At 47.2% G+C, this 14,293-nt stretch overlaps 1 protein-coding gene across 1 annotated transcript; it reads left to right on the top strand.

Moving 5' to 3' along the window:
* Nucleotides 1-387: 387 nt before the first annotated feature.
* On the top strand, nt 388-14,293 carry MRTO4 (MRT4 homolog, ribosome maturation factor; the record flags this gene model as incomplete). Its single annotated transcript, XM_081921757.1, has 8 exons — nt 388-603; nt 3,658-3,716; nt 4,045-4,148; nt 5,456-5,537; nt 5,661-5,728; nt 8,571-8,722; nt 12,965-13,041; nt 14,252-14,293. Coding segments are annotated over exons 1-8 (612 nt in total), but the record flags the coding sequence as incomplete, so codon positions are not given.

Here is a 14,293-nt window from a genome sequence, read left to right as displayed (position 1 = left end):
GAAAAGTATAAATAAAGAAATGGAGAAAAAATAGTTCCTGCTAATTTAGGTCTGATGTGGGGGAGAAATGTTTAAAAACATTATTAATTAGCAGCAACATGGATTATTAACAGCGCGACCCGAAGGCGCAGCTGAGCATTTAACCTGAAGCTTTCTGCGTGGAAAACTGGTGGAGATGGTGTCCAAAGTCAACCCAGAAGTTGAACCTCCAGGGCGCATCTTCATTCCAAACTCTATGTGACAGAGACCGTCAGGCCCTGAGCGGAAGCAGCCCCGGGGTCCTGCCTATGACGAGGAGCCACCCGAGACAGCGCGAGGACCCCTCTCGGGACTATCTACTCAAATCGCCTGATTAAAAATAAAAAAGAACTGATGCGCCTCGTTCAGCCCGTCTTATAGCGCAGTTTAATTAGCCGAGAAGGTCGCCGGGCGTCTTCGACGGCGGTTGCGGAGAGGTGAGAGGGAAGGGTTCCTCTTGGCGAGTCGGGCGTCTTTATGGTCGCCTACGTCCTTCCCATCAGCCCCCGCGCCGAGCAGCAGCAGGAAGAAGGCGCAGAACCCACGTGTTGGACAAGATGCCCAAGTCCAAGCGGGACAAGAAGGGTGAGTGATGCCGCAGGTCCTCAAGGAGGGTTTTCCTACGCACCTATGTATTCCCCACACACACCTATATATGCTTAGTGTTCAGAGCTTTATGTAGCCTAAGAGTGATAATTAAAATGTTGGAAGCTATACCTATACTGTATAGCCGTAATATTCTCCATTATTATTGTATTAATGAGGGGGCTGGTGCTGTGTTGCTTTTGTTGTGACTTTATGGTTCTCATAGGCTAGGATTAGACTGGGGACAGCTCAGTCGGTAGAGCGCGAGACAACTTAGACTCAGGGTCGTGGGTTCGAGTCCCGTGTTGGGCAAAAGATACATGCATTGTGTGATAGGAATTTTGAGGTCTTAGATATATGGTAATGTTCATAAGTGTAACAACCAAGCAAGTACATAGATCAGCACAGGAAGACCGACCTGGAACCATTTTTGATTCCCAAATGACCAAATGTTTTCTCTGCAAGGAAAATGGAAAAGCCTCCCCATTGTCTTTTCCTTCACATATCCTGTCTTAAGGGTATATCTGTGTATGAATAGGGTAAGCCTGTGTTCTGGCTCAGGGACCAAGTATTTATCATTACAAAAGACTGGCCAGGCTCCCCAGGCAATCCAATCAAGTAACCTGCCAGACAGGAGATAAACAACAGCAGGAGAAAAACAACATTCAAATTTCTGTTTTAGATCCCCTTTTCTGTGATGTATCTGAGGAGTGGTCTTAGGTTACACCTCTTTTGTGATGTATGTATGATGTTTCTGGGGGTGGTCTTGAGCTACAGGGTGGCAATTTCAAAAGTCTTTATAAGGCTTTGCGTGCCATTGTTCTGGGTTCCTCCTCCTCCTGCGGGTGAGGGGAGCAACCTGTTGCAACAGAGCAATAAAGATCAAGCTTACTAGCTGCTTTGCTTCTCAATATTCTCTGGTTGGCCTTTGTTATTTTCACCTACCAATAGGGAACCTACGTAAGGACTCATTATGGGCTCTTGGATACCCCATAAGGGAAAAGGGCAATTTTTGTTTTAAATTTTTTTAAATAACCTACCCTGGAGCTCAAGACCACCCCTCCATACATCATACATACATCACAGAAGGGGTGTAACCTAAGACCACCCCCCACAAACATCATACCTACATCACAGAAAAGGTGGTCTACAACAGAAATTTGAATGTTGTTGTTTTTCCGGTCTGCCAGGTTATCTGATAATGCCCCATCTGATTGCCTTTCCTGGTAGTCTAGCCATTCCTTTGAGATGGTGATTACCCACTTCTTGAGACAATGGGAAGGTTCCCTCACCCCCTCCCTCCTTGCAGAGAAAACATTTGGTCAGTTTGGGAGTCAAAATGGTTTCAGGGTGGTCTTCCTGTGCTGCTCCAGACATGTGGTCCACATATCTATGTACGTGCTTGGTTGGTACATTTATGAACATTTATTATATATATAATTTTTTTTATTTCACCTGCAATGCAAGGGGTTGGACTAGATGACCATCGTGGTCCCTTCCAACTCTACAGTTCTATTTATAACAGTGGTTCCAAACCATTTTTGGCCAGGCCCCACCTAAGCATCTCTAAAATCCTGATCCCCACCCCCCGGGGACATGTAATTCTTATTATTCAAAAAGTGAGCTCCTGTTCATGTGGAGGAAGCCTAAAAGGCCATTAACTGTTAATAACTCATTCTAGAATTGCCCCCCTTAGAAATCAAATTGCCCCCCTTTGGGAACCACAGATCCATAGTGTTGTTGTTTGGATCCATCTGTCTCAGGAGACAGTGGAGGAGTGTGCTTTTGGGGGTGAAGCCACTGGAGAGTTACAGCGCCTGCTGTGGCTGTAGAGATTGATAGGGGAGAGACGTGTTTTGTTTCAGGTGGGGCAGATGAAGGCACTTGCATGTGCTGATGCAGATGCTCCAGACATTTCTTCTCTCTGCACTCCTCCCAGCAGTCACTGCTATGGATGGACAGCCTGACTGCCTGTCTTCAGGCACTGGTGGTCCTTTGCAAAGGATCCCCACAGAGCGGAGTTGATGTTGCCAGCCTTGTGTCATGCTTGCAGACATCTTTGTAATGCAGAGTTGGTCTGCCAATGGGTCTGGGGCTGGAAGCTGGCTCCCCATAGTATCCTGCCATCTTCCATTCTGTGAACATGGCCAAGCAAGCGTGAATGTTGCTGAGACAGGAATGCGAACGTGCTAAGGATGGGGGTTTGGGAGAGCACATCTTTGTTTGAAATTCTGTCTTGCCATTCAAAACCCAAAATGTGCGTGTTCGTATTATACCGTATTTTTCGCCCCATAGGGCGCACCGGCCCATAAGCCGCACCTAGTTTTTTCGAGGGGGAAATAAAGGGGGGGAAATTATTTCCCCCCCCCCGAGGCTGGGGTGGGGGAAGCCCGAGCTTCCCCCAACCCTAGTCCCCAGAACAGGCTGCTCTCCGCAAGCCCTCCTGCGGACTCAGCGACTGCTGAGTGCGCCGGGGCTTCGGGATAAGAGGCAGCGCTGCGCAAGCCGCAGGAGCCCGGCAGGAACTCCTGCGGGCTCGCATGGCTTGCGGATAGCTTCCTGAAGCCTGGAGAGAGAGAGGGGTCGGTGCGCACCGACCCCTCTCACTCTCCAAGCTTCAGCGAAAGCCTGCATTCGCCCCATAGGACACACACAGATTTCCTCTTCATTTTTGGAGGGGGAAAAGTGCGTCCTATAGGGCGAAAAATACGGTATATAGTTTTAATTCTGTTAATGCTTCATTGTTCTTTAATTATTGTTTCCCACCCCCCTATGTTTTTAGCTGATCTTATTTCTATCTGCAATCCGCCTTAAGTCTCTGTCAGGGAAGAACGCAATGTATAAATAAATATATAATAATAATAATAGCCTGACTTACCGTAACTACGACAATTGCTGCAGGGTAAAGCAATAAGTCAAATATAACACTGAGCAAAACATCAGGTTTGCACAAACTCCAGGTTTGCCACGGAAACCGCCTTAACTAGGCTCTCCCTATGGCTGCCCAGCTGGAGTGTCCCATATGGAACTGAATCTCTTTCTTCTTCCTTCCAGTCTCCTTGACAAAAACCGCCAAAAAAGGATTAGAAGTTAAACAGAGCTTAATAGAAGAGGTAAGCAACATTGCAAACTATGACTCTGATCCCGTGTGAAAAATTGCTTTGGAGGAAGGGCTTGGGGTTATGTTGCAATTTAGAGTCATGTAAATGCACAGTCTTGAAGGGATTTTTTATTTTTCTCCCTGTCTTAGAACAGAAACCACAAAAAGTAAAATGAGGCCATAATATAAAATGGCAGAAGCAATATAATGATAACATAACTACCTCACCCCAAAAACAGAAACGTTAAAGGTTTCTTCCTTCATTCTGAATCTTGAAGGCTGTTTCTATTTAGAGAATAGATTCTTCTTACATTCTGACTTCTAAACTTCTTCACCTCCAGCTGCGGAAATGTGTGGACACCTACAAGTATCTCTTTATTTTTTCCATCGCCAACATGAGAAACAACAAGCTGAAGGATATTCGGAATGCCTGGAAGCATAGCAGGTAAAAAGAAGAAGTCGGGTCGCCCGTGACTCTTTCTCTGACCTGCTTGCAAAAGTGTTTGGATTGACTTAGAAAGAAAGAAAAAACACCTTTCAGGGAGAACCTCCCCCTGAATGATGGAGGACTGTGCATGCTCAGCAGCCATAAGATAATTGTTGAAAAGAGTGGGGGAACTGTCATAGTGGAGGAATGGAGTATCCTGGAAAGGACATGTTTCTGAGGTGGGGGGGATTGTTGTTGTTGGTTTTTTTATTATTATTGTTGTTGTTGTTGTTGTTGTTGTTACCATAATCCATTTCTTAGTCACTTTCTATACAACCATCAACAATGTAGAATAAAAGCAGTTTAACCACAACACCAATGAGACATTTAAAGCAAAAGTACCGTATTTTTCGCTCTATAAGACACACCCGACCATAGGACGCTCCTTGTTTTAGAGGGGGAGAACAAGGAAAAAAATTCTCCCCCTCTCTGCTCAGCTTCCCTTCAGCGAAGTGGCAGGAGAAACGGAGCGCCTTCCATTTCTCCTCCCGCTTAGCTGAAGGGGCGTTGCGCAGCTCTCCCTCTCTGCTGAAGACAGGAGAGTCTTGCTCTCCCAGCTTCAGCAAAAGGAACCCGAAGCCACCGGAGCGCAGCGGGAGTCTTCAGGCAGCTATCCCTGAAGCCTGGAGAGCAAGAGGGGTCGGTGCGCACTGACCCCTCTCACTCTCCAGGCTTCAGCGAAAGCAACGCGAAGCCTCTGGAGCACAGAGGGAGTGCTGCCTCTGTGCTTCGGAGGCTTCGCATTGCTATCGCTGAAGCCAAGGAGCCTGCATTCGCTCCATAGGACGCACACACATTTCCCCTTGATTTTTGGAGGGGGAAAAGTGCGTCCTATAGAGCGAAAAATACTGTAATACAATACTGAATAGTCACCCATGGTAGAGACATCCAGTCATCTAGCTTGGAAAGCTTGTCGGAACAAATATGTATTCAATCATTTCTGGAAATTCCTGCTAGAGGGTGCCAACTATTATCTTGACCAGGATGCTGTTTTGCAGAACAAGGGCAGCCACAGTAAAGACCCCGAGTTACTCAGAGCAGGCTATTGAGATCATTGGCACTTGCAGAAGAGACTCCCACATCCCACAGTGATCTACTTCTTAAATCTATTTAATCCATGGATTATTGTCTGCATTACTGACTTAAATATACTCCCAAAATGAGTTAGCTAAGTGTTTGTTGAGTAAGAGCATGTTGGTGTGAAATGTTTGATATTGGGGTCTCCTCCTGCAGTAGATTTGATCGATTGATTTCCCTTTTTGCAGGATATTCTTCGGGAAAAACAAAGTGATGATGGTGGCCTTAGGACGGAGCCCGGCCGATGAATACAAAGATAATTTACACCAGGTGGGGTGTCTGGAGTGTAAACAGTTTCACCAATGACTTCTGCAACTTAGATTCTGTGTGTGACAAATTAGGGGCACGCAGTGAATATTTCCCTATTATCTCCATTCTCCTTTTGTTTTTCAGGTCAGTAAGCATCTGCGGGGAGAGGTTGGACTTCTCTTCACCAATCGCACCAAAGAGGAAGTTGCAGAGTAAGCCTTTCCGAGTCGTCTCTGTCGCTTATAATGTTAGGGGATAACATCTTGCTTGTGAACATTGGAAGACTCAGGATAGATACCGTATTTTTCGCCCTATAGGACGCACTTTTCCCCCTCCAAAAATGAAGGGGAAATGTGTGTGCATCCTATGGAGTGAATGCAGGCTTCAGGAAGCTATCCGCAAGCCAGATAGATAGATAGATAGATAGATAGATAGATAGATAGATAGATAGAATATTTTTTTATTTATACCCCGCCCTTCCCAGTTCAAAAACCAGGCTCAGGGCGGCTAACAACAAATTTAAAACACTTAATTGTAAAAGCAGCATAAAATACAGTATAAAAACATGAATAACAATACAATTCAAAGTTCAGAAATCAATTGAGGGGAAATCCATCTATAATCCCCAGGGCTAGCTGGCTGAGTTTGTCCTACATGGGCCAGCGAGGAGGCCGGGGGAGAATTAGCTGTGTGGTCTCAGAGCGGGTAATCTTCATAAAAGGGGAGGGGGAGGGAAGAGAAGGGAAATAAAGGATCAGGCTGAATTCAAATTAAAGGCCAGGTGGAATAGCTCTGTCTTACAGGCCTGACGGTAGGAGGTTAAATCCTGAAGGGCCCTGTCATGGGACAGAGCATTCCACCAGGTCGGAGCCATCACTAAAAAGACCCTGGCCCCGGTGGAGGATAGTCTGACTTCCTTAGGGCCCGGGACCTCTAAACTATGGTTATTCATGGACCTTAAGGTTCTCTGCGGGGCATACCAGGAGAGGCGGTCCTGTAAATACGAGGGCCCTAAGCCCTAAGAAAGTACTTCACACGGCACACAATTAAACTGTGGAGCTCGCTCCCACAGGGAGAAGTGATGCCCACCAACTTTAAGGTCACTTTAAGAGAGGATTGGACTAATTCATGGAGGAGGAGAGGGCTAGTAGCCATGATGGCTCAGCTCTGCCTCCACAAGTCTGAATACCAGTTGCTGAAAATCGCAGCAGGGGCGAGAGCTCAGGTACTCAGGTCTTTCTTGCTGGCTTACCACAGGCAACTGTTCAGCCACTGTGAGACTAGAATGCTGGACTAGATGTCCGTTGGCCTGATCCAGCAACAGGGTCCTCCTTATGTTCTATAAACAGATAGGAAACAGGAAGCAGGAATATGTCCTAATTCTTGATACTGTAATATGGAATACAGTGGTACCTCAGGTTACATACGCTTCAGGTTACAGACTCCGCTAACCCGGAAATAGTGCTTAAGGTTGAGAACTTTGCTTCAGGATGAGAACATAAATCATGCTCCGGTGGCGCGGCAGCAGCTGGAGGCCCCATTAGCTAAAGTGGTGCTTCAGGTTAAGAACAGTTTCAGGTTAAGAACAGACCTCCGGAACGAATTAAGTACAGTGGTACCCCGCAAGACGAACGCCTCGCAAGACGAAAAACCCGCTAGACGAAAGGGTTTTCCGTTTTGGAGGCGCTTCGCAAAACGAATTTCCCTATGGGCTTGCTTCGCAAGAAGAAAGCCCATGGGGAAATCTCCGGGGACCTCTTTCAAATGCTAGCGGTGGGGAGCAAACCCTTCCCCCCCCCTCCGGCCTTCAGAAGAGGTCCAGGAAGGCCGGCGGGGGCAGAAAGGCTTTGCTCCCCACCGCCAGCATTTTAAAAGCAGTCCGGGATAGCAGGGAAGCGCTTCCCGCTATCCCGGATGGCTTTTGAAGGCAGGCGGGGGGGGGGAGCAAAGACTTGCACCTCTTCTGAAGGCCAGCGGGGGGCAAAAGTCTTTGCTCCCCCCCGCCTGCCTTCAAAAGCCGTCCGGAGGCTTTTAAATCGCCCCGGGACAGTCCCGGGGCGATTTAAAAGCCCCCGGGAAGGCAGGCAGGGGGGACAAAGACTTCCCCCCCCCGCCCGCCTTCGGAAGAGGTCCTGGACCTCTTCTGAAGGCCGGCGGGGGGCAAAAGTCTTTGCTCCCCCCTGCCTGCCTTCCGGGAAAGCGGAGAAACGCAGCGCTCCGTTTCTCTGCTCTCCCGGGAAGGCAGGCGGGGGGGAAGCAAAGACTTTCGCCCCCCGCCGGCCTTCAGAAGAGGTCGGGGGACAGACTGTCCCCGGACCTGGTCTGAAGGCGGTTTCCATAGGAACGCATTAATTGATTTTTAATGCATTCCTATGGGAAACCGTGCTTCGCAAGACGAAAAACTCGCAAGACGAAAAGACCTGCGGAACGAATTAATTTCGTCTTGCGAGGCACCACTGTACTTAACCCGAGGTACCACTGTACAGTGGACGCTCGGGTTGCGAACATGATCCATGCGGGATACACGTTCTTAACCCGCAGCGTTCGCAACCCCGTCTGTGCACGCACGGGTTGCAATTTGGCACTTCTGCGCATGCGCAAAGCACGATTTAGTGCTTCTGCGCATGCACGACTGCCAAAACCCGGAAGTAACCTGTTCCGGTACTTCCGGGTTTCGGCAGTGCGCAACCTGAAGCGGACGCAACATGAGATAGTTCCCTCCCCTTTCTCCTCCTTCTGAAAAGTCCTGCCCCATGTCTCCTGAGCATGAACAGAAAATTCCTGCCTTGGGACTCTTTTTGGATTCTTCCCAGGAAAGGGGGTGAGAAACCAAAGGGGGTTTCAGAGTGTTCAAAATTTTGAAAAGCTTTGAGAAGCTATGAGCCTGCTTTTGGGGGGGGGTGACTTCGGGCCTAGGTGGGGTCACCTGTCCTCACCTCCTTCACTTTGAGTCTTCTTTCCTTAAGAAAAGCGGGGTATAAATATTAAATCCAGATGCCAAGGTTTTGCAAACAGCTAAGCTTAATAGATTTGTCGCTTCCTTCCCCTCACCAGGTGGTTCTCTCAGTTTAAAGAGAACGACTTCGCCCGAGCTGGGAACAAAGCAACCTTCACCGTCAATCTGGATATGGGGCCCTTAGAACAGTTTCCCCACTCCATGGAGCCGCAGCTGCGGCAGCTGGGGCTTCCGACGGCGCTGAAAAAAGGTGGGCAGTGTGTCCCGGAGTTAACCTGTGGAACTCCTTTCCACAGGAGGCAGTGATGGCCACCAACTTGGATGGCTTTAAAAGAGGATGAGACACATTCGTGGAGGAACAGAGGGTGGACATGTGTTCGAATCCTGCTTGCTGGTTTCCCCGAATGGGCAGCTGGTTGGCCACTATGAGAATCAGAGCCTAGACTGGATGGTGCGCTACTCTGATCCAGCAGGCTCTTTTTACATTCTTATGTGCACGCTATTGGAAATAGCTTAGCCGTGCATTAATGTGGACCCAACTCTCAAGAGAAAAACTCTGTGCGTGTGAGTCTCCTTTCATGTTAGCATGATATATTTGGCTGTCCTCACTTCCCTGCATCATGTGACAGAGTGAAAAATTCCCACGTTCATTTTCCATCAGCTCAGTACAGGAAAACGAGGATTTACGCAACAACGTAAGAAAGTAAACCAATTCTGAGCTCCAGTCTGTTTTTTTAAATCTTTCTAGGCAATAAATTGAAGCTTCTTTAAAAAGGCCTGTTACCTGTTACTGCTTTTAACTGTACACAGCCTTTTCCTTCTGTGTTGTTTCATTGACAAATAGAGAATCCAATTCATTTCTTCCTTCCCAGTCCTAATAATAATAATTAAGAAAGAAGGTGCGAACTTTAAAATCTATTTTAAGAGTAGTTATTCAGTGCTCAACCCAATCATATTCCCTTGCTCTAGACCAGAGTTTTTGAAACTTGGGTCTCCAGCTGTTTTGGGGCTAAAGTTCCCATCATCTCTGACCACTGCTCCTAATTAGCTAGGGATGATGGGAGTTGTAGTCCAATAACAGTTGGAGACCCAAGTTTGGGAAACCCTGCTCTAGAAGCTTATCACCTCCCCAAAGATATGTCTTTCCCCCAGTACAGTGATGAATGTCTTCTTCAGGACATCTGAGGCTGTGCTCTTTAGCCCACAAGGGAATTAGGTGGTCAGATTTATCTTCTAACTTCCTCTCTTCACCGCAGAGTTATCTCTGCTAGCAGACGATATATTGGTTCGCCATAGATCCAACCGAAAGTCCTGGTTTGTGTGTGGGGGTCTCCTGATCATATGCAGAGGGTCGAATCACAGAATCATAGAGTTGGAAGAGACCACAAGGGCCATTGAGTCCAACCCCCTGCCAAGCAGGAAACACCATCAGAGCACTCCTGACATATGGTTGTCAAGCCTCTGCTTAAAGACCTCCAAAGAAGGAGACTCCACCACACTCCTTGGCAGCAAATTCCACTGTCGAACAGCTCTTACTGTCAGGAAGTTCTTCCTAATGTTTAGGTGGAATCTTCTTTCTTGTAGTTTGGATCCCTTGCTCCGTGTCCGCTTCTCTGGAGCAGCAGAAAACAACCTTTCTCCCTCCTCTATGTGACATCCTTTTATATATTTGAACATGGCTATCATATCACCCCTTAACCTCCTCTTCTCCAGGCTAAACTTGCCCAGCTCCCTTAGCCGTTCCTCATAAGGCATAGTTTCCAGGCCTTTGACCATTTTGGTTGCCCTCCTCTGGACACGTTCCAGTTTGTCAGTGTCCTTCTTGAACTGTGGTGCCCAGAACTGGACACAGTACTCCAGGTGAGGTCTGACCAGCGCAGAATACAGTGGCACTATTACTTCCCTTGATCGAGATGCTATACTCCTATTGATGCAGCCCAGAATTGAATTGGCTTTTTTAGCTGCCGCGTCACACTGTTGGCTCATGTCAAGTTTGTGGTCAACCAAGACTCCTAGATCCTTTTCACATGTACTGCTCTCAAGCCAGGTGTCACCCATCTTGTATTTGTGCCTCTCATTTTTATTTTTATTTTGATTCTGCCCCCTCTTCAGCAGATGCTCATTCCTTCCTCCTGTCTCCTGGGAGGAAGGTGGGCTCTTCCCAGATAGCTTGTGCTGATAGGAACTTTGTCAGCTGCATAGCTGTCAACAGAGTTGAAAATAAGGGATCAGCAGCCTCGAAAATAAGGGATCAGCAGCCTCACCTGTCCTGGGGACAGTCTATGGGATATCTAACACTCCAGGATAGCAGCGGGAAACGGCGCTGGAATAAGGGAAGGTTGACAGCTATGTGGCTGCTGAAAGCTCTGAATAATAATAATAATAATATTTGTACCCCGCCCATCTGGCTGGGTTTCCCCAGCCACTCTGGGCGGCTTCCACAAAGACCAAAAACACACTAATATGTCAAACATTAAAAACTTCCCTGAACAGAAGTCTGGCAGGGCAAAAAACCGAGAATAAAATACAAATTGTTAACAGATGCGAAGGAAAGGGGCGGCTTTGCCCTGCCAGACCTGAAATTATACTACGAGGCGTCATGCCTATGCTGGGTGAAAACATGGATAAAACTGGAAGATAGGGAAGTGCTAGATCTAGAGGGACATGACAACCGGTCCGGGTGGCATGCTTATTTATGGCACGGCCGCAGGAAAACACATAAAGAATTCGGAAATCATATTTTTAAGGGCCCATTGATTGAGGTATGGGAGAGGTATAAAGACATGCTAGAGCCCAAAACACCGCATTGGCTGTCGCCACTAGAAGTTATGAGTGTTAAAAAAACAAATATGAGGGCTAACTGGGCTACTTATGAACAACTATTAATGAAAGAGGAAGGAAAGTGGAAAATGAAGCCGTATGACCAGGTTAAAGAACAAGTTTACGATTGGTTGCACTACCTGCAGATAAATAACATGTTTAAGAAAGATAACAAAGAAAAAGGATATATCGATAAACCCTCTAGATTCCAGATTGAGACACTTAATAATAATTACAAAACCCTATCTAAAACATATAGCCTGTTACTAGACTGGAACTTAATAGACGAAGAAGTCAAGCCGGCAATGGTACACTGGGCTAGAGACCTTGGCCATAACATTTATTTTGAAGAATGGGAAAAACTTTGGAAACAACATATTAAGTTTACGGCTTGCGTGACACTGAAGGAGAACCTAATGAAAATGTTTTACCGCTGGTACCTGACCCCTGCAAAATTAGCTAAAATGTATGGTTCCTGCAATAAGTGTTGGAAGTGTAAGATATGGGAGGGGTCTTTCTACCATATGTGGTGGGATTGCCAAAAGGTTAAAGAGTTCTGGGAGAGTGTGTATAACGAACTGAAAAAAATTTTAAGATACACCTTTGTTAAAAAACCCGAGGCCTTCTTGCTGGGCCTACTAGGGAAGGAGATAAAAAAGAAAGACCACAAGCTGTTCCAGTATGCAACAACGGCGGCAAGAGTCCTATTGGCTCAAAGTTGGAAATCAGAAGGTCTGCCGACGATTGAGGAATGGAGAGCAAAATTGCTAGAATATGTGGAGATGGACAAAATGACAGGGAAAATCAGATACTTAAAAGATCAGAGGTTTATCAAGGACTGGGAAAGTTTTACGAACTATCTGGAAAATTTAAGTGAGGGCCAAATAACATTGGTGGGTTTTAAGGGAGTTCTGTAAAGAGTAAAGGGTATTGTCGAAAGAGAAATGGTAGAATCAAAATGTTTAATGACATTACAAACTAACAAACGCGAAATCTTATAAAGAGGTCAGTACGGATGATTTGAGGAAAGGTTGAAGGAAGTCATATTTAAAATCTGTGAAAATGAGAATTTAATTTTGTGTATTATGTTTCTGTATCTTTTATTTTGAAAATCAATAAAAAGCATGTGGAAAAAAAAAAAAAAAACTTCCCTGAACAGGGCTGCCTTAAGATGTCTTCTGAATGTCAGCTAGTTGTTTATCTCTTTGACATCTGATGGGAGGGCGTTCCACAGGGCGGGCACCACTACTGAGAAGGCCCTCTGCCTGGTTCCCTGTAGCTTTGCTTCTCGCAATGAGGGAACCACCAGAAGGCCCTCGGCACTGGACCTCAGCGTCCGGGCAGAATGATGGGGGTGGAGACGCTCCTTTAGGTATACTGGGCCGAGGCCATTTAGGGCTTTAAAGGTCAACACCAACACTTTGAATTGTGCTCGGAAACGTACTGGGAGCAAATGTAGGTCTCTCAAGAACACCTTCTCTGCAAGGAAGCAAAAAAAAATATCCTTTCCCCCACATCCTCTGCCAGCCTTCCACCCATTTCTGGAACCCCGATTTGTACCAGCAGTGCTTCCTGAGCTCCAGCCAGCATGGCCAGGTTATGGTCCAACTGACTTCTACAAACCAATTCATTCCGGCCACTTCCCCTCCTAATCTTCCTTTCTTGTTTGCAGGAGTGGTGACCTTAATCTCGGATTACGAGGTCTGCAAAGAGGGGAGCATCCTGACCCCTGAACAAGCACGTATCCTGGTAAGCAAATGACAAAGAACGCGGGGTGGATCCCTCAACCGAGGGATCTACGAGGCCTGGGGGTGGGGGGTGTCTTTGATTGCTGCTGTGCAAGGCGTCTTCCTTACAGGTCGAAGCTTGGACTCAATGAATCTCATGGTGCTTTAATGCGAGAGACAGCACGGTGTAGTGGTTAGAGCAGCGTTTCCTCAAACTTCTGCAGTTGGGCTACAATTCCCATCATCCCTGACCACCGGTCTTGCTAGTTGGGGATGATGGGAGTTGTAGTCCAACAACAGCCGGGGACCCAGGTTTGAGAAAAACTGGGTTAGAGCATTGGACTAGGAACTGGGAGACTTGGGTTCGAATCTCCACTTGGCCATGAAGCATAACGGAGGTGACCTCAGGCCAGTCACTGTCTTCTCTCAGCCTAACCCTACCTCACAGGGTTGTTGTGGAGATTACATGAGGGCAGAGGGAGAACCATGTATGCCCCCCTGAGCCCCGTGGAGAAAAAGTTGGGCTGTAAATATAATAAATACTGCTACCTCTTCCACTGTCTGGGACACGGGTGGCGCTGTGGGTTAAATCACAGAGCCTAGGACTTGCCGATCAGAAGGTCGGCACTTCGAATCCCCGCAAGGGGGTGAGCTCCCGTTGCTCGTCCCTGCTCCTGCCAACCTAGCAGTTCAAAAGCACGTCAAAGTGCAAGTAGATAAATAGGTACCGCTCCGGTGGGAAGGTAAACGGCGTTTCCGTGTGCTGCTCTGGTTTGCCAGAAGCGGCTTAGTCATGCTGGCCACATGACTCGGAAGCTGTACGCCGGCTCCCTCGGCCAATAAAGCGAGATGAGCGCCGCAACCCCAGAGTCGGCCACAACTGGACCTAATGGTCAGGGGTCCCTTTACCTTTACTTCTGCTGTCTAGTGTCCTCCCACTTCTGTCCTTTTCTCATGGAGAGGAAGACGCTCCCTTCAGAACCACATCATACTTGTTTCAAGTTGCTAGACCTCATTGTTTGCATAGATTCCCAGAAGTGGACACCTGGGAGACTGCCCAGAGAAGAAGCCCACCCTCACCCCTCAACTACAGAAATGTAGCTCTTGTGCTAAGCGAATAAGATACAGATTTAGATGCAAAGAGAAGGCAGTTTTGTGTGTTTTGTTTCTTGGCATAAACAGCTGTGGCTGAGGACATTGGATGTGGCGATCACTCTTCTCTTTCGTTTCAGAAACTCTTTGGGTACACGATGGCAGAATTCAAGGTGACGATC

This window comes from Podarcis melisellensis (assembly GCF_964234715.1).
Source record: "Podarcis melisellensis genome assembly, chromosome: 8".
In the NCBI taxonomy this organism is placed as follows: domain Eukaryota; kingdom Metazoa; phylum Chordata; class Lepidosauria; order Squamata; family Lacertidae; genus Podarcis; species Podarcis melisellensis.
Note: the sequence above shows the minus strand (reverse complement) of the source record. Positions and strands in the feature narration are given on the sequence as shown.